The sequence below is a fragment of the Panthera pardus genome, unplaced genomic scaffold (genome assembly GCF_024362965.1).
Source record: "Panthera pardus isolate Hobbes unplaced genomic scaffold, ASM2436296v1 HiC_scaffold_21, whole genome shotgun sequence".
Classification (NCBI taxonomy): Eukaryota; Metazoa; Chordata; class Mammalia; order Carnivora; family Felidae; genus Panthera; species Panthera pardus.
In genome coordinates, this window is record NW_026526777.1 from 21208168 (window position 1) to 21229166 (window position 20999).

Here is a 20999-nt window from a genome sequence, read left to right on the forward strand (position 1 = left end):
GAACTACGTACAAATGTTGTTTATAAAACTGCTATGGAACTTCCATTTCCCTATTCCTCCCACTAAGAAAATAACAAACTAAAATACTAGACATAATATATACATGTATATATGTATACATATATATACATATATATACGTATATATACATATATATATATATTTTTTTTTTTTTTTTTTTTTAAAGGCAAGGAAAAATGAAAATTCTGAAAGGTGGAGAGAAGGCAGGCAAGCTAGGGAACCAGGACCCAAAAATGACACAGTGGTACACTCCTTGAGTTATCTCATTTGCCTTCGTATATCCTAGACTTGGAGAAGAAGCCAGCAACCAAGAAATGCCAACAGGCACAGACCAAAAAGAAGTACCAAAAAAAGTCTGCTCTTTCTTATCCAAATCGGAAAGGGGCAATTCATGAGACAGAAAACCTTTAGACAATAACCACTCTATCAGAGCTAAGCACAGTGGAAAAACTGTGGCCCCAACCCTATCTACAGCAAAGGCTGAGCAGGGAGATGGGACTTTCATCCCTGTGGGTGTAATGACACCTATGTGCAGTGTCCAGAGGAGACCAAATGGGAAGCCAAGTGGGAAGTCACTACCATACCGTGGTGAAGAAGCCTCCCCCACTTTAGCGACAGTGAAGCCACATAGCAAGCAGTAACAAGGCAAACCCAGCCAGGGTGGTATCAGCAGATACTCTTTTAGGGGCCAGAACTCCCATCCCTGCCTAGCATAACAAGGAAACCCTCCCACCTTAGGTATCAATGGAGGGACAGTGAGGAACCTGAATTTCTACTCCCACCTGCAGTAATGAGGTAGCATCCCTGATATACCCTGCCAGAGCAGTGCCCATATAAACCAGCTTAACAACAAGTTTTATTATACAGAGTCCAGACACTTATATAAAACCCCAAATGTCCAGGTTTCAATCTATAATCATTTGTCATATTAAAAATGATGAAAATCTCAACTTGACTGAAAACACTAATCAAAAATAAAAAAGCAAGACTGGCTATATTACTATGAGATAAAGTAAATTTCAAAACAAAGAAAATCACTAAAAAGGCACATTATGTAATGATAAAAAGATCAATCCACCAAGAAGAAATGGCAACAAATGTTTGTAACTCCAAACAACAGACCTGCAAAATATGTAAAGGAAAGCTGATAAAACTGATAAAGCTGATAAAATCCTTGGGGCACCTGGATGGCTCAGTCAGTTAAGATCTGACTCTTGATTTTGGCTCAGGTCATGATCTCACAGCTATGAGATCGAGCCCCATGTCAGTCTCTGCACTGAGCTTCGAATTTCCTCTCTCTCTCTCTGTCCCTCCCCAGCTTGTGTATATGCGCACGCTCTCTCTCTCTCTTTCTCTCAAATAAACATTTTTAAAATTTTTTTTAAAAGTAGACAAATCCATAACTGCCCTTATTTGCATATGGCATGATTATCTGTGTAGAAAATGCCAAGGAACTCATAAAAAAACCTTCTAAAGCTGGTGGGTAAGATCAGCAAGGTCAAAGGATACAAGAAAAAGAAAGAAAATAATCAACTGTGTTTCTACATATTAACAATGATCAAAGAAATCCTATTATTTGTAATCACTCAAAAGACTAAGAAATGCTTGGCTGTAAATCTGACAAAACATGTACAGGATTTGTATGCTGAAAACTACAAAATGCTGATGAAATGAGTTAGAGAAGATCAAAGTTAATAGAGAGACATACCATGTTCATAAACTGGAAGACTCATCATAGAAAAGACGCCAATTCTCCCCAAATGGATATAAATGTTTGACACAATTCCTAACCAAATCCCAGCAAGAATTTTTATAGATATGAACAAGATTATACTAAAATTTATATGAGAAGACAGAGGAACTATAAAAGCTGAAACAATTTTGAAGAAAAAGAATAAAGTTGTAGGTGTCAGTTTATCTGATTTTGAGACTTATAATATAGCTAGAGTAATCAACACTGTGTAGTACAGGGGCATGTAGGTGGCTCAGTCAGTTAAGCATCCAACTCTTAATTCTGGCTCGGGTCATGATCTCACAGTTCGTGGGATCAAGCCCCATGCTGGGCTCTGTGCTGTCAGACAGGCTCTGCACAGAGCCTGCCTGGATTCTCTCTCTACCCCCCCACTCTGCCCCTCCCCCACTCATGCTTGCACTCCCTCCGCCTCTCTCAAAATAAACATTCAAAAAATTAAAAATAAAGGTGAAAAAAGACTGTGTAGTACTGGCAAAGAGCAAATAGGTCAACAGAACAGAGTAGTGAACCCAGAAATACCCAACACAAATATACTCAAACTGGTTTTTTACAATTCTACCCAAATTTCTACAGGAAGGACAGCCTTTTCAACAAATGGTGCTAGAGCAACTGGACATGCATAGGCAACAAAATGAACTTAGACTTACTTTACAACATATACAAAAATTAACTCAAAGTAGATCACAGGCTTAAATGTAAACTGTTAAAATATAAACTTTTTAGAAAAAAAGACCAAGAGAAAATCTTTAGGATCTATGGCTAGACAAAGAATTCTTAGACTTGACAACAAAAATACAATTCATAGTAGAAAAGATTCATAAATTAGACTTCACTGAGATTAAGAGCTTTTGCTCTGTGACAGACTGTGTGGGAGAATTAGGGGACAGGTTACATACCAGGAGAGAATATTTGGAGGCAATGTGTCTGATGAAGGACTAGTACTATCCAGAGTATGTAAAGAACCTCAAGGCTCAACAGTCAAAAAAAAAAAACACACACACACACAATCCTATTACAAAATAGGCAAAAGTCATGGAAAGATTTTCAACATCATTAGTCATTAGAGAAATGCAGATCAAAGCCACAATGAGACATCACTATCCACCTACTAGAATGGCTAAAATAAAAAGTTTTGACAAAACCAAATGCTAGTAAGGATGCGGAGAAACTGGATCACTCATACATTGCTGGTGGGAATGTAAAATGGTACAGCCACTCTGGTAAAGAGTTTGGCAGTTTCTTAAAAAATTAAACATGCGGGGCGCCTGGGTGGCTTGGTCGGTTGGGCGTCCGACTTCGGCTCAGGTCATGATCTCACGGTCGGTGAGTTCGAGCCCCGCGTCGGGCTCTGTGCTGACAGGTCAGAGCCTGGAGCCTGTTTCAGATTCTGTGTCTCCCTCTCTCTCTGCCCCTCCCCTGTTCATGCTCTGTCTCTCTGTCTCAAAAATAAATAAACGTTAAAAAAAAAAAAAAAAAAAATTAAACATGCATTTACAACTCAGCAATGGCACTCTTGGGCATTTATCCCACAGAAATGAACTTCTGTTCACACAAAAATCTGTACAAAGGTTTATTGCAGCTTTATTCATAATAGCCAAAAACTGAAAGCAATCCACATGTCCTTCAATGGGTAAATGGACAAAAAAAAAAAAAAAAAAGGTATATCCATACCATAGCTATTACCCATCAAGAGAAAAGACTGAACTACTTTTAACAACCTGGATAAATCTCCAGAAAATTGTGCTGAGTGAAAGAAGCCAGTCCAAAAAGTTTATATATCGTATGATTCCAATTATACAACATTCTTTAACGGACAAAAAATTATAAAACTAGGGATTAAGGAGGCAGGAGGAGTGGCAGCAGAGGGAAGCATCGGTGGCTCTAAAAGAGGAAATCCTTGTGGTAATTAAATCATTCTATACCTCGACTATATCAATGTCAATATTCTGGCTGTTGACACTGGACTAGTTTTGCCAGATGTTACCACTGAGGATTAAGGGTGCATGGGATCTCTCTGTATTATAGTTATAACTGAATATGAATATATAATTATCTCAAAATAAAAGTTTTAATTTGATAAAAAAAATAGATGCCTAAAAACAAAACTCTACAAAACTATACAAAATATCTAAATGGAGATCTGCATGTCTAACTTTTATAAAGATGACATATTACTATGTAGAATTTAGAGATTTCTTCTTGAACACATTAATCCAATCCAAAGTAGATGTTCAACAAGCATTGTTAAAATAATAATAAAAGTTGAAAAAATAAGTTTAAATTCCAGAATACTATGCTAGTAAGATTAACTGAGCATTTACTTTTGTATCCTTTTTTCTATGACTGGCCTCACTGCGCTGATCCAGTCATCTTGATTGCATGCACCTAGAAAGAAATTTGAAAGCAATTAAATCAAATAAAATCAATATTAAAATTATTTCAAAAGTTAGTCTAAAAGATCTTTTTATAAAAATTTTGGCAAATTCAGGATGGTAAAAATCCTTTTAGGATTAACTATCCTTATAAGCTTAACTATGTTAAGCTTCAATTCTTATTTTCTTAGTAATGGTAAGGGTAAAAAGCATTAATATAATTTGCATTACCACATTATTGTGTCACTTAGTAAGTGCTGAACAACTGTTCAAAAAGGTCACGAATCAGGAAGTTATCCTATTAAAATTCACAACTTCGTGAAATAAGAATAACTACCTCCATTTTAGTGATAAAACTGACAGCAAAGAAAAATCATCATCATACTAGTAGCAAAATAATCCTGACTCCCAACCATAATAACTATAAATTAAAAACTGAAATTCACACATAATGCAAAACCAATTTTATCCAGTTGTTTTAATCCTCTTTTTCATCTTAAGTTTTAGCATAGCTACCAGTTTTATAGCAAAACTGACTGTTCTGTTTGACCTTTTACTTCCTTTATATTTGATAGGGTCTAAGGAACACAGAATGAGTGACCAGATAGAAGCCAACAGAGAAAATGTAGAGATGAGCAACATGTCCTTCCTGTGTTATTTAACTTCATAAAGTAATGAAAAACTTAAGACTGATGACATTATACTACCTCACAGTTACCTTCCCCTTCAAAATCTAAGCAGTACTGTGGCTAAAATGAAGGAGAATACCCAATCTTTTTTCCTTGTCAAAAGTGAAATACCAGGAACAGGAACCAGAGTACCTAAATCAATCGGTCCTTCTCTTAATCCATCTAATTCATACAATCTTCCGTTTACAGGAACATAACTGACAAAATGAAAAGCATCTTCTTCTTTTGCGGACGTCTTTGCATCAAATTCAAACATTTGCTGTCTACAGTGAAGAAAAAAATAGTGAGACACAGACAAGCATGAAAGAAAGTGTTTATTTAACAAAAAGTCTCTTTACCTGGCAAAACTGTTGTGTACTTGTCGAATCACATCTGAATTGCTCAGTGCCAAACCTTTCATCTAAAATAATTTTTAAAGTAGCCTATTAAAAAAAGAATTATCACAAACTATCAAAAATGGAGCATTTTAGGAATAATATGATTATACTCACAGCTGCATCAAAACTTTGTGAAAATTCTTTAAACTCTGACAATGTCTCTCCTAAATGGACATCTTGATGGGTACAGTTCAGTAACACACTGACTATAGCTTGGGTGGCACAAGCATTGTTAATAACCTATAAAATATAAAAGCAAAATATTATAAATTTATGGTTTAAAAAGCAGCTTTTAAATGATGACAATGCCCTCCAAAATATGAATAAAGCTAATAGTTTTCAAAATTTATTTCATATAGTCTTAACATAAGCATAATAAATATGTCTAATTCGGGCACCTGGGTGGCTCAGTCAGTTGAGCATCCAACTTTGGCTCAGATCATGATCTCACAGTTTTTGAGTTAGAGCCCCACGTCAGGCTCTGTGCTGACAGCTCAAGAGCCTGGAGCCTGCTTCGGATTCTGTGTCTCCCTCTCTCTCTGCTCCTCCCCTGCCTGTGCTTGCTTTCTCTCTTTCTCTCTTTCAAAAATAAATAAACATTTTTAAAAAAAAAATTTAAATAAACATGTTTAATTCCATTCTAATATATTTTTTAGGAATTTACTGCAATTCTGCAGTTGAGAATTCTAGGAAACCAAATAAACTCAGAACATCAAGAAACCAATCCAGTTAGGGTAGCAAGGCCAATCTTTCCTGATCTAAACTCAGCTGATGAAACCAACAGAACTTGTCTTCCCTCCTATTTACGTCTTCCTACATTCATTTCTACCTATCCAAATTTAACCCATATTTCAGTACCCAGCACAAGCTCCAACTTACCTATGTGGCTTTTAGAGAAATTATCCAACAACTGCTATTTCTACCCTTCTTTGATTTCCTAAAAAGGATATACATTGTCCACGCATTTTTTCATCTCAGTCATATATAGTCTTTACAGTGCTGTCATTTAGCTGTTAACTATTTAAAAAAATGAGTGGACCTTACATTCTAATCAGAGTGAAAAAACATTCAGATAGCTCCTTACTATGTGCCAGGTACTTTTTAGGCACTTCATATGTATTAATTCTTTTAATTCTCTCAACAACCTATGCAGAAGGAGTAATATTCTCATTTTACATTTGTGGAAGCTAAGGTACAAAGAAATTAAGTAACTTGCCCAAAGGGTACAGAGCTAAGCAAGAGGCAGAGTCTGGTTCTAGAATTTGTACACTTAGCCATCATGTTAGGCTGGCTCTGTACATATATGTGGTCTCTCTAACCAGATTATAACCCACTATGGACAAGGGCTTCTTCCATATTCCCTATAGCTCCTACAGTGTTGAGATTATAGAGCTGGAAAGAACCTTAGACGATTACTGTGAATACCACAGCAACATTAACTATAAAGTTGAACTAAATTTGGTAAATTATTTTTAAAAATACAACTTAGTCCTATTTCTATACCTTATTACTATGTTATCATTAAATACTATTTCTTTTTTTTAATGTTTATTTTGAGACAGAGTGCGTGCATGCTCAAGCAAGCACAAATGGGATGGGGAGGCAGAGAGGGAGAGAGAGAGAATCCAAGTAAGCCCCACACTCTTTGCGGAGCCTGATTTGGGGCTCAGTCTCATGACAGTGAGATCATGACCTAAGCCAAAATCAATAGTTGGACGCTTAACTGACTGAGCCACCCAGGTGCCCCTATGATTAAATGCTCTTTTGGAATTAGTGTCTTTCCAAAAGGCTAATTCACTTATGATTTTACAATTTAATAAACTATTTACATCCTGCTTGATTTCAGAAGAAAAACTTTCAATTATCTTCTCTTTTAAATTCTTATACTCTTCTACTTTTCATGTTGCCAGAGGCTTTTGAGGTCTTGTGAAATCCACCAATTCTTCAATTTTTTCCTCCTGTATGTTTGAAAAACTCCTTAGTAAGACTGCTTTCTCCACTAGGGAACATTCTCTTACATCCAATTCTCAAACAAATATAATGATACAACCATGCTTCTGTTATTCCTCTCTAATAATATCTTGTACTCAAAACTATCCCATAATTGACAAATAAGAAAAAAAGTAACAGGAAATCTAAAATCCAATTAATATTGCTGATTTATTTCAATATGTATTTTGTTCTGAATCACAGTTCTTTCATAAATTTGGATAAAAAATTTTAATGATTAAAAGAAATTTCATAAAGGTGGTTAACTAAAAACTTTGTTAAGACTCAGTGCCCCCTTATCTTGGACCAAAATTATGTGGGGTGAAATTATCTGGGAGTGGGTTGGTAGAAGTGAAGTCAGAAGAAGTTAAAATTTATACTCATTCACACATTCTTTCAAATTCACACATTAAAGGTATACTACGTACCCAGTGCTAGATGCTGAGGCTCTAACAGACAGGCTCAACTACTACTATGACCGAAGGACTTGAAATCTGTAATCCATCACTTTAGAAACATTTTCTAAAGAATCAGAAACAAAACTCCTTCCAAACTCACCAAATTATATACATTAAATGTGTGGTTTTTTGTATAATCAATCAAATCTCAAGGTTTTTTTTTTAAAGGTAAAAAAACCCAGTGGTTAATGATATTTCTGCTTCGATGTTAATAATGATTCACACTGTCCACGATTTATTACAACTCATTCCGTGCGTATATGAAGAATAGTAATCGTGGTGTGAAGTATAAAAATACCTTTCAGGGTTTAAAAATGAGGTTAGCGCCACCAAGTGGTTATATTACATATAGTACAGAATTGCCAAAATTTTGGAAAGAAAAAAAAAAAACTTAAAAAAGATGCCAGTCACTCAAATATTTACTAAATATCTATAGTATCCCAGACATTGTGGTAAGTGTGGCATGCACAGTGAACAAGACAGTTTAGAGAGGTTTTTTGCCTCATGAAACTCCCATAAAAATTACCTTATATACATCTATTTGGGAGAACTTTAACTTTAGTTCATGTCACAAAAAATTCATTGCAGCATAAATTATTTAGTCCCCAACTTCTTAAATCTTTAATTTTTAAATCTTTATCCTGGGTATTCTAATATATGCTCTGGCTTGTAACACGTTTTCAAACAGAGTAGTAGAATTTGACAGTAAAAGGAGGCTAGAGTTAGAGGTCACAAGCAGGGCTCCCCTGGAACCTGAAGAATTTGGTTTGAATTCCTTTGAGAGAACATATATTCTTTAGTTTGTCCAGGCTCTTCCACGCCCTTTTGTTACACATGACCCGAGTCACACATGCACGCTGCCACCCTGACATTGCAGCCATGTGACCTGCAGCCCCTGGACCAGAGAATAACTTCTTTTCAGAGTTGCTACAAAAACATATAGTGGATGCTCAGAGAAATGCTCTTGAAATAGCGCATTATAAATTACCATCAAGCTTCACTGACGTATAGCTATAAAATAAATTAATACATTTTCAATATTTATTTATAGTCAAGGAAAAATAAGGTTGAGAATAAAACCGTGACTTCCTAAAGAGAAGACGACTCTAGAAAAAAGACAAAACAAAGAAAGGATACAATAAATGTCCTGCCTGTGGAGAATTTAGGGAAAAAAAAAAACAAAACCCATACATGAAAAAGAGATGAGTAGAAAACCAAAATGATGAAGGAAGAAATAATCTTTAACTGAAGTATCAGAGGTTTCTCTATGAATGTAAAATTTTAATAGAGCTTTGAAAGCTTGACAGGACCTAGGGAACAGAGAAGGAAATTCATTCAGGGAAACAAGAAGGGTGTGAGCAAAGAAACAAAGTGACATGGTGCCTTCAAGAGAGGAGCACGCTGGTTCGTATTAGTATGGCTGTAGTCGCCACAGGAGGATATTTGCTACCTAGAAAATCACTGACCTTGTGCAATTAGTAGTTTGCCCTAGGAATAAGAGATTTTTCATGCTGAAATAACATAAATCAAAATAGATTTTTTATTATGAAAGATTCAGCTTGACGATTTACAGCAAGGACTCAAGATGGCTGAAAACAGAAACAAGATCAGCTGGACTTCCACCCTACTACAGATAGGAAATAAAAGGTGATAGATTAATAGAGTACATAAAACCTCTATTACACAAATATGCTAGTCAGAATTCTGGGAGTCAGGAAAATAACTAAAAATAAGATTAAAAAGAACAGGGGAATACTAAGAACAACCATATGAAACACTTTCATAAAATTAAGTTAAAATGGAGAAATTTCAAAAGAAAAAAAAAATCTTACCAGAACTAAATCAAGAAGAAATAAGTAGCCTGAATAGCCTTTTAACTATTAAATTGAACCAGTAGTTAAAACATATACTCACAAAGAAAATATCAGGCCCAGATGGCTGTACAGGCCAATTCTATCAAAATATAAAGAAACAGCCCATCTAAATTTTATACAAATTCTTTGAAAAATAAAAAAAGAGGTAATTCCAACTCGTGTCATGAAGCCAGCAAATCCCTAATACTAAAATTAATCAAAGCCTTTATGAAAAAAGAAAATAACAAATGCAAAAATGCTAAACAAATACTACTGAATTAAATCTGACAGTGCATAACAAGAGAATACATCATGACCAACTGGGTTTACCCCAGATATGGAAGGATGATTTAATATTTTAAAAAGTCATTAACATAACTGACTGCATTTAACCTACAGAAAGAAAATAAACATGATTATTTCAATAAGTACAGAAAAAGCATTTGAAAAAATTTAATAAAGACAACTTACTAAATTAATAACAGAACATCCTTACCTGAAAAAGAACATTTAAAAAATAAAAATAAAAACTAGAGTAAACATCAAACAGCACAATAAAATGGTGAATGTATTCCCTTTAAAATCATGATGATTTTACTGAAGGTCTTAGCCATGCAGTAAGAAAAGAAAAATAAATTAGAGGCATAAGGATTTGAAAGGGAAAAACAAAACTGTTATTATTTGATATAATAATTTAAGATAGAACCCACTCAAAAAAAAAAAAACCAACAAATTATTAGAGATAATAGGAGAGTTTAGCAAGATAGCTAAATATAGTATTAAAACATAAAAGTGAATTGCCTTTTCATTTCACCAACACTGAACACCTAGAAAATGTAACTGAAGAGAAGACAATTTATAATTGTAACAGAAATATCAATGAATTAGGATAAATCTAACAAATGAATTAGATGTAAAAGGCCTCTACAGAGAAAATAATGTAACATGTTAAAGATAATAAAGATCTAAATAGATAACATACTATGTTCATGACTTAATATGAAGATATACATTCTCCCCAAATTGTTATATTCAATGCTATTCCAGTCAAAATTTCAACAGAATGTTTCATACAACTTGATAAGATGCCTCTGAAATTTATATGAAGAGCACAGAGCCAAAAATAGAAGGATATTTCTGAAAAAGAGCAAGGAGAGGAGACATGACCTATTAGATACCAGACCTTATGAAGAAGTGAAAAAAATTTAGACCGTGATATTGGCAGAGACAGACAAAGTGATCAATGGAACAGAGTACAGTCCAGAAAACACACACATACGTATGGAACTGATACACAACAGATGTGGAATGTCAGACAAATAGGGGAGACAACAGATGTTTCATAAACTGAGGATAGAAAAAAAATGATGATCCATATGGAAAAATATAAAATTGAATTCCTACTTCACATGATACACCAAAACCCAACTCCTGATGAATTATGGACATAGATGTCAAAAATTAAAATTTAAATACACAGGTCAATATCTTCTACAACCTCAGATAGATAACAATTTCTTAAACAAGGTACAAAAAGCACTGGCTCTAAAATATAAAATTCTATTCACCAAAAGACGCCCAGAAAAAATAAAACAATAAGACGCTAACTTAAAGAAGTAATATCAAGAATACATAAACAACTCACACAAATCAAAAAGAAAAGCACAACTAACCCCATAAAAAATAAAAATAACTTCAACATAAATTTCACAAAAGAAACAGTTAAGGCCACTAAGGATATGAAAACGCTTTCAACATGATTAAGTGACCAGGGAGATGTAAACCAAGACCACAATGAAGTACCATTTTAGAACAACATGGCTGGCAAAAATTAAAAAGGCCTGACAACACCACACATTGGAGTATGTGGCTACATAGTAATTCAGAGATTGCTGGTGGAAGTATAATTGCAGCTTTGATGTATTTATGTAGTCAACTCTACTTGTATATACAAGAGAAATTTGCACATTTACAACAGGAGACATGTACAAAAATGTTTATAGCCACGCAATTGACAATAACTCAAATGTAAAACTCAAATGCCCATCTAGGAAGAGAAAGCAAATAAACCCAGCATTTTCATGTAATTGATATCAAACATTATGCAAAATTAAGGAACTACTACTATGATTAACAACTTAAAGGAGAAACTTAATGATAGAATATTAAGTCAAAAGAGTAAGTCCCCCAAAATTACACAGAAGATGTGAGAAATGAAATGAAATCAATCACTTATGTCAAAGGGTTATAAAATGGAGCCAGGAGGCCATTAAGGAAATGGGCCTTAGGTATCCTCATGGGATAAAACCAGGAATTTTGAACTGGGCCAAAAGGCATAAATTCCAAGGACTCTGCCCAAACACCTGCAACTTGCTACAGTTAAAATTTGCTTAGTGATAGTCTTAGCAACCAATTATATTCAGCCAAGATTAGTTTTCTGTGAGCCAACACCAATCAAAATTCTTTGCAAACAACACAACAAGCATTAGTTTTGTTTTTTAAAACCCTTGGCTTTCATTCCTTAGGGGAACACGATTTGGGTTGCTACCCAAATCTACACTCCCTGAATTGCAATTGAGACCCCAAATAAATGTTTTTATTTCAGCACTGCTTTTCTCAGTTGAGAAGTATGATACTTTTTATCTATTAAAAATTTTATATACACAGACCCTTTTTAGTATTACAATACATAAAAGGGAAAGCAAAGAAATAATATACCAAACTCAACATGAGGATTACGATGGATGAAGGGAGGGAGGATGAGAGTTTTGCTGAACAATCAGTGAGAGAGAAGGAAATAACTAGATGAAGTTTGTTTGGGTAGTGAGTTCTTCAGTGCTTACTATATTACTTACAATAACCAAACAAAAGACAGGAGTCATGAGTGTGTGTCATCAACCAAGGAATGTCATAATCCCCTTCCACGTACCTACTATGTCTGCTGCCTTCATCTCCACATCCAACCCATTACCCATTAAGGGTGCTACTTTATCCACTAAGTATTATTCAGATCTGTTCACATCCATCTCTACCACCAGTCTTTTATCTACTCTTGCATATACTTCTGCAAAAGCCTCCTGATTACTAGTCTTATATTCTATACTACCACCTTCTCCTCAAATGCATTCTCCACACTATGGCTACAGGGATCTCTTCTAAATAATAATCCGACTGTGTCACCCTTCTTTAAACACTTTAATAACCTTCTTTTACTCTTAGGATACAGACAGAAGTCTCAATCATGGCTTAAAATACCCTACATGATCTGAATTTTGTCAACATATGTGGCAGAAGGCTGATAGTTATTCTCTAATAACCACCTTCTCCTTCTTCCATATTCACAAAGTAACCCAATTTTTATCGGGGTTCATGGCCACCTAGAATGAAGACAACTTTCCCACTCTCTTTTGCTGCTAAGAACAGCAATGTGGCTAAGTTCTGGCCAGAGAAGTAAGCATGTGACATAGACAAATTCTAGAAAATGTTCATTAAAGGAGAAATGTGCTGTCCCCTTCTTGCTGTCTGGAATGTAGAATTGAGGTAGAATGGCGAAGGCTCCAATAATCATCTTGAGCCACAAAGTAATCTTTGGAATAGAATCCACACACAAAGGAACAACAACAAAAGAGCCTGTAATCTTGACAGTTATTGGAAGTGAAAAACGTCTATTTCTTATAAGTCATTGTATCTCTACACCTAACTATACCCAATTCTGATTAACATATGCCCTGCTCAGCTCCATATCATATGCCATCCCCCTTCTTGCTATCTATACTCCAGTTATACTGACCTTCTTCTAGTACATTTTACTAGTATTACTTCCTTTTGCTATAAAGCTGTTATTAATCTGGGATGATCCTCAACCTCTTTCCCCCAGTTAATACCTACTTGAACTTTAGACTTCAGCTGAATTGTCACTTACACAGAGCTTTCTCAGATCTCCTTGAAAAGGTCAAGTCCCATTGTTATATATAATAAAAAATTTAATCTTGCCCAAAGAGAGGCCTTGCCTTTGCCCGTGGCTCCTGGGAGGTATACTTAGCTCTTGAGAAGCCAGGCCCCATAAGAACATCTTTGTTTACCTGAGGGATTTGGTCCACAAAGGCAGTCTAACACTGTGACTTAGGGTGGAATCTGGGGTCAACAATATCAGCTCAGCCTCCAGGGTGCCGGGAGACTGAGGTCAGTCACGTGGGTGGTCAACCGGGTCTGCGTGACTAAGGCCAAATAAAAACTCTGGATACCAAGAATTGGTTGAGATTCCCTGGATGACAATACTCTGCACATATTGTCACATATCGTTGCCAGGAAAGTTAGTGCCATCTGTAACTACTGGGAGAAGACAACTGGAAGCTCTTAGCAAGGGACTTTCCCAGACTCTGCGCCATGTATCTCTTCCCGTGGCTAAATTTAATCTGTATTTTTCACTGTCATAAACCATAACAGTTTTCAATAAGGTCTATGAGTTTTTCTAGCAAATTACAGAAACTGAGGGTGGTCTTGGGGACCCCCTAACTAAACATGCAATTGCCAGAAGTGAGGATGGTTTGGGGACCCTGAACTCCATAGCCAGTGTTGGGAGTGAGCATAGTCTCACAGATTGTTCTCAAATTTTGCAATATGATATGGCCCTCATTTCACTCCAGGAAGCACTTATCACCACCATAATTGTGCATTTCATTGATTAAGACCGATCTCTTCCACAAAACTCTAAGCACGTTGCAGGCAGGGATTATGACTGCATATCATTCTCCAAGCACCTAGCACAGTAAGCAATCATCCTTTCCTGAAAGACTGAACAGACTGGAGTCAGACAAACCCAGTACCACTAAGGGACAATCTTAGCAAGTAAATCAGTGAATTGGTAACAAGACAATGATGCTTTGCAGAGAAGTATTACCAAAATGTCATTCCTGGCATTCCTTAAACACAATTATAATTACTAGTAATTACAATTACTACTTTATTTCTTCAGTGAACCACGTACGTGCACACCTGTAATTACAGCATATGAATGATCAGTTTAAGACGGCCAGGATTAGTATTACCTTTCTAAATTGATGCAATTCCATTCATAAATACCAAAAATATGTATATAGTTAATATGTATGACCGTATCATAAATAAATATAATTTTAATTATACTTTTAAAATTTCTGAAAATAGGAGACTCCTGGATAAAATCATTATTAGCTCTTGAAGCCTAGAATTAAGGATTATATTATTTATGTGATATAAAGTTTCTGGCATAGACTCATAGGAGGCATACACTAAAAAGACCAGAAGATATTATTGGGGAATTACAATTAAAAGATATTACTGGGGAATTACTGATAGGTCAGTTCAATAAGAACTGTTGACATAATATAGAACAAAAACCACCCAGGATTATTAGAAAATCACTAATCCTACACATTAATAAACATGGCAAGTATAATACAAATAAACCATTAAATTATAGTTAAAACAGAAATACAGAACTAGAAAAATATCAAGGAACTTCAGAAATTATAAATTGAAACTTTAGTAACATTTATTTTCTTTATAGAGCACTTTCTTTCACCTTAAAAATACCTAGACCTCTATAAATCAGACATCATTAATGTCTTACTGTTAGTGAATACCACTGTTAATTGTAATATTCTTAGAGATGAAGAACTCAGTCTACATTTATTGGATATCTACTATGTACCAGGAACGGTACATAAAAATAAAATCCCAGACTCTTAGGTTCACAATTTAGTGTGGAAGAAATATAGCATGGAAGAAATTAAACACACACACACACACACACACACACACACACACACACAAATTTGGAAGAATATAAATGATTTTCAGTGGCTATCTCTGAAGCAGGGATTATAAAAGGGACTTTTATTTTCTACATTATATATTTATAATGCTTCAATTTTATAAAATGAGTGCATATTTTTATATACCTTAAAAAATAAAAACTGTCTTTAAAAGGAGAAAAAAACACCTGAAGGACTTTTAAAATTGTCTGTCCCCTACTTTTTCTCTACTATCTAGATCTTGAAAATCAAACTGTGGTTTTAAAATTATAATAATTGCCACACACAAATATTAGTACATTAGTAGTACAGAAGTACACAAATATTACGATATACAAATTATTTGTGTTAGGGGAAGAGTTAAAAACTCAAAATATTGATCACTAAGAGATTAAATAAATTATAGGACATTTATACCAAGAATACTTTTAAAGAGTCAGTGTTGTAATGTGGTTGAGAGCAGACACTTCAGATATATAGTGCCCAGGTTTGCACATCAGCTCTGCCAATGACTAGCTGCTTAACTTGGGCAAGTTTCATAATCTCTCTGGGACTCGGTTTCCACATTTGTGAAATAATAAGGAATCTGTAAAAACCACAGTGTTATTGAGGATCAACTACTACAAACAAATTAATAATAAAAAAAAATAATACATATTGGGGCACCTGGATGGCTCAGTTGGTTAAAGCATCAACCCTTGATTTCAGCTCAGATCATGATCCCATGATTCCTGGGCTCAAGCCCATGTCAGCGCAGAGCCCTTTTGAGATTCTCTTATTCCTGTCTCTGCCCCTCCCTCAGCTTGCACACATTCTCTTTCTCTCTCTCTTTCTCTCTACCTCTGTGTCAAAACAAACAAATAAACACTTAAGGGAAAAAAAAAAAAAAAAACCTCATGTGACCTCAGGAAAATAAGTTAATTTCTCCAGGCTTCAATTTCTTCATCTGAATTTCTTCATCTGTGACATGAGGATAACAACCTCACAGAGTTGTTGCAAGGATTAAATAAACAATATATCTAAAGCACAATATCTGCTACCCAGTAAGAATGATAAATGTTGGCTACTGTTGGCATAGTTATCATTATAGTTCTTATTAAGAAGAGACACGCCTTGTCTTGTTGACCATTATATACACCTAGTACCTAATACCTAGCACAAAGTGCTCAATAACGACTTGTTGATTAAATGAATGAGTCAAACCATTAAAAGTAGTTGGTAGAAATGGGTGTAGGATTACAAAGATATTCACTTTTATCACTATGTATTTCTGTAGTTTAAGTTCTATCATTAAAAAAAACAACACAATAATGTTTTCTTAACCTGTAAAGTAAAAGCATGACAGTGTTAATTTCTCTAAAAACACTCAATTTTAAAAAGTTGGGGGGAAATGGAAAGAAGTAGTAAAATAAAAAGGGAAAACAAGTTACTAAGTGGAACAGCAAAGCCTTGAGCTAAAGTGCAGTAATGAGAATTAGCACTTTTATTTTTCGACCTTTCTAAAGGTTAAACAGATTATCCTAAGCAATTTTTTGAGTCTCAGAAATAAGTGCAATTTTCAAACAAGTGCAATTATATTTAGCTTAGTTTTAAATATCAAACCTCTCTTACTTACTCTCTCAGTTTTCCAAACAATGGACCAGATAGATATACGGCGGCACCTAATACTAAACCCTTCACTGTATGTCCTGGAACAGCCCTTGTCAAGTGTGGTCCATGGAACCCTGGGAATTCCTAAGACCCTTCTCAAGATGTTCATGAGCTCAAAATCATTTCTATAATAATTCAAAGACAGTCCTTGCCTATTTCCCTGCTTTCATATTTGCACTGATAGTCAAATAGCAACCAATGGTAGATAACACTGCTGGTATTTTAGCACCAATCTAGGCAGTGGCATTAAACTGTTTCACTGACACAGATACACAGTTTAAAAAAAAAAAAAAAAAAGCCAATTTTACTGAAGACTGTCTTTAATGAAGCAGTAAAAGTTATTTTTATTAAATTCTGACCTTGGAGTACAAGTCTTTAACAGTCTATCAAATTAAATACGTAGCACAAATTAAAGCACCTTCTGCTGCAAACCAAAACATGCTAATCATTTCAAGGAAGGGCAGTGGTATGACTGTTTTGAGTTGTGAGTTAAGTTGGCTGCTTTTTTCTTGGAACATCATTTTCACTTGAGAGCACAAATGGCAGACAAATACGGTTTTTCAGATAGGGCATGTGGCAGATATTTTTCTCAGAATTGTGTAAAATGAGTCTGTTACTTCAAGAAAAAAACCTGACAGTATTTATTGTCTTGATAAAATTTAAACTTTCAAGTGAAAACTAGAATTTGGTATGACTTAGATCCTCCATTGTGAGTTTAAAAGTTTCCTGATACTTAACAACTTTTCTAATTCTACAGATGGTAATATTAATACATGTGACTTGTTGATAAGGTATGTAAACAAATGTGGCAACATTCAGAAGATCTGTAGAAGTCGGTGAATATTTGAAATGACCAATGCACAACGTTGCTGAATGCTGAATGAGTATAAGATCCATTTGCAGAGAAAGATAAACCAAAAAAAATTTAATATAACAAAGAACAAAGTTCACTGATACTGTTTCAGATTTCACATTTAAAAAAGAAACATTTTTAGAGTTTTGATATAATATCAAAGAATAGAATTCCCTGAAAAAGATTATTAAAATACTCCTCCCTTTCCAACTACATATGTGTGAGACTGAATTTTCTTCATATACTTCAACCAAAAACAGAACAAAACAAAAACACTGCAAGTAGGAGTATAAAGAAGTAGATAGGAGAATCTAGCTATGTACTATTAAGACAGACATTAGATTTGCAAAAACCATATTTACAATTTGCAAAATATTTACAATTTGCAAAAACAACATAAAATGCAAATGTAAAACTTCTTGCTAATTTTGTTTTGGTAAATGTGATTATATTTCATTAAAAAATGTGTTATTTATGTTATCATGTAATGCATTTGTCATTTTTAAATCAATTAATAAGTAACTCTCAAATGCCTTAGTCTTAATGTCTAATATAATAAATATTGATAAATATAATCCATATAAACAGAGAAGCTCTTGGAGACCTCAATAATTTTTAAGAATGTAAAGGGATCCTAAGGCAAAAAAGTTTGAGGACTACTATACCAAAGACACAAAAGTGAAATACAGTTCTTTTTATCAAAAGGATTGCTCTCAAGACTTCAGAGTATCCGAGGACCATACCTGCTTGGCAAAAAATATTGTGTCAAGTCTGGAGTCCTGAACTACAGAGCCTGCTGGTTCTTCTCCTGGCTGCCACTTGAAAAGAAAAATTAACCCATGAACTGGCCTACAAAAGAAAGTACAAATTAGTGACACCAAACCTTTCTTGTTTTTTAACACACAGTCAATACATCACATTTCAGTCAGTTACTTACCAAATATATTGCAAATGAAGTAAGTTTGAGAAATTTTTTAAAGGTTTCTATTGTTATTCATTGTCATTAAAATGTTGCCTAAGACAAGGCTAATAAACCTTAAAATTACATCAGGTAAAACAGAATTATAATGAAAGGTTTATTCTCAAATCTGGATTTTCACTTCTACCTTGTATCACCTCTCTTAAAAACTGAAAATAAGAACATAGCAAAACTAAAAGAAGCAGTTAACCCTATACTAAATTCCAATATAGATGAATAAAGCTTACTCCTCGTCATATTCCAAGAATCCAACAACTCTCCCTCCAAAGAAAATTTCCCTAGTCCTCCATTTGCAATACAGAGTCCATTCTTACGGGCACAAGGTTGGGGATAAGAAGAGGCTCACAAGTCAGAAGCATGGGAGAAAGGAAGAAACTTCCTAGCATCTACATTTGGAATCTGAACTTTAACCTCACCAAGAAGCAAGGCGATAACACACAGACAAATTCTGAATTACTATTAATATATGTTATGTACTAAATATGCTTTGTAGACTAATCTAATATTCAGGTATTGACATTTTTAATGTGAAAATGTGTTCTGTCTTCTAGTCCTATTGATCTATAAGTGAATATTATAATAAATTAATCAACCATCTTGATATGGAATTACAGAGACTTAGTTTTTAATCCCTTGCAAGTTACTTATATGAGTCTCAGGTCTTGACTATGATATGAGAGTAATAATACCTCTCTCACAAGATGGAAAAAAGACTTAAGGAGATGACATATTCAGCCTACTGTAATCCAAGTAAAATAGACAACAATCTGCTTAAAGTACAGACATTATTTTTAACACAACTAAGATAATACTTACTTTAATTTTTCAAAATTCTCAGGCTCTAAACTCCATATTTCTTCTACTTGGGCTCCTCGGCAACCTGAAATAAGAAATTATTTCTTCAGAAAACAAAATAACTCATTTTTTCCTTCACCATTAAATAAAATATTAACTGAAAGGAATGTACATTTAGGGGCCATGAGACATGACAAATTAAAATGGTAAAACTGATAAAGCTCACAGACAAATCCTTTTAATTCCTTTACTATTTCCTAATTATTTATAATGGGAGTATATTACTTTTACAATTGAAAGAGGTTTCAAGTTTATTTTCACTGAAACACCACCCCGACTTCTCAGTCCCTCTCAATCTGTCTCTTTAACAATCCACTCTTTCTACTCAATTGCTGTTTCCCTTTTACTTACACTTTTTTTTTTAAGTGGTAATAAATAACTACCACTTACCAGTGACTTTCATATCACATATTTAGCTCTGACCCTTTCCCTAAATTCCAATTCTATACTTTTTAATTTATTTATTTAATTTTATTTTATTTTCAACTACCTCAGAGTCCGCCAAACATACCCTTCCTTAGGACAGTGGTTACCAATCAGGGAAACTTTTCTTGTACCTTGCCTCCCTAAGAAAGGTTTTACAATGTCTGGAGACATTCGTCACAACTGTCACCAGTGGGAAGGCCTTGCATCAGTGGACAGAGGCCAGAGATGCTAAACATCCTACACTGCACAAGACAGCCAAACAGCAAAGAATTATCTGGCCCAAAATGTCAACACTGCCAAGACTAAGACACCCTGCTCTAGTAGTACATATCAGAGGAACTGTGTACTGGTTAAGAGGTTGGCCTCAAAAATGCCAGGGTTTGCATCCCATCTCCTCCATTTGCTAGCTATATAACCAACCTCTCTGTTCCCATATTCATGGAGTTGTCGTGAGGAATAAATGAGATAATTTTGTATGCATGAGATACATTTAGTACAGTGCCTGGCACACTCTAAGGGTTTACTGAATGTTAGCTAGTATCATCAAAATACAAAAAAACAGCCATATTTACCAGTGCCTTCTATATGTAAAGTGCTTTAAATGCATTTTCTCTAATCACTGCAAGGCAAGTATTATACAGAAGAGGGTTAGGGATGTTAAGTGGCTTGCCTAAATTCACTACAGCTAGTATACACAAAAAACAAAACAAAACAAAACAAAACAAAAACTAATTAAAATACACATCTGGTTCCAAAGTCTGGACAGTTTTTAATATTCCAGATTATTGTCAAGTAAAAGCTAGAGAAGCCTTTGGCCTATCTGGAAAAAAAAAAAAAAAGAAGTTACAAAAAAAATTCAGTCAACCAACTACATGACTTTGGGCATTCATACCATTCCAGGACTCAATTTGTTATATTCAGCAACTATC

General features: G+C 34.6%; 1 protein-coding gene across 4 annotated transcripts in view; it reads right to left on the reverse strand.

Moving 5' to 3' along the window:
• The window catches only part of UCHL5 (ubiquitin C-terminal hydrolase L5), a 41483-nt gene that overhangs the window by 12668 nt on the left and 7816 nt on the right, over nt 1-20999 (reverse strand). For all 4 annotated transcript variants that reach the window (XM_053908984.1, XM_053908983.1, XM_019465600.2 and 1 more), the window contains exons 2-7: nt 19606-19669; nt 18554-18659; nt 5327-5452; nt 5174-5235; nt 4968-5098; nt 4096-4159 (exon numbers count right to left, since the gene is read on the reverse strand). In XM_053908984.1, the coding sequence (XP_053764959.1) occupies nt 4096-4159; nt 4968-5098; nt 5174-5235; nt 5327-5452; nt 18554-18659; nt 19606-19669 (553 nt within the window). The remainder of the gene's footprint in view (nt 1-4095; nt 4160-4967; nt 5099-5173; nt 5236-5326; nt 5453-18553; nt 18660-19605; nt 19670-20999) is intronic.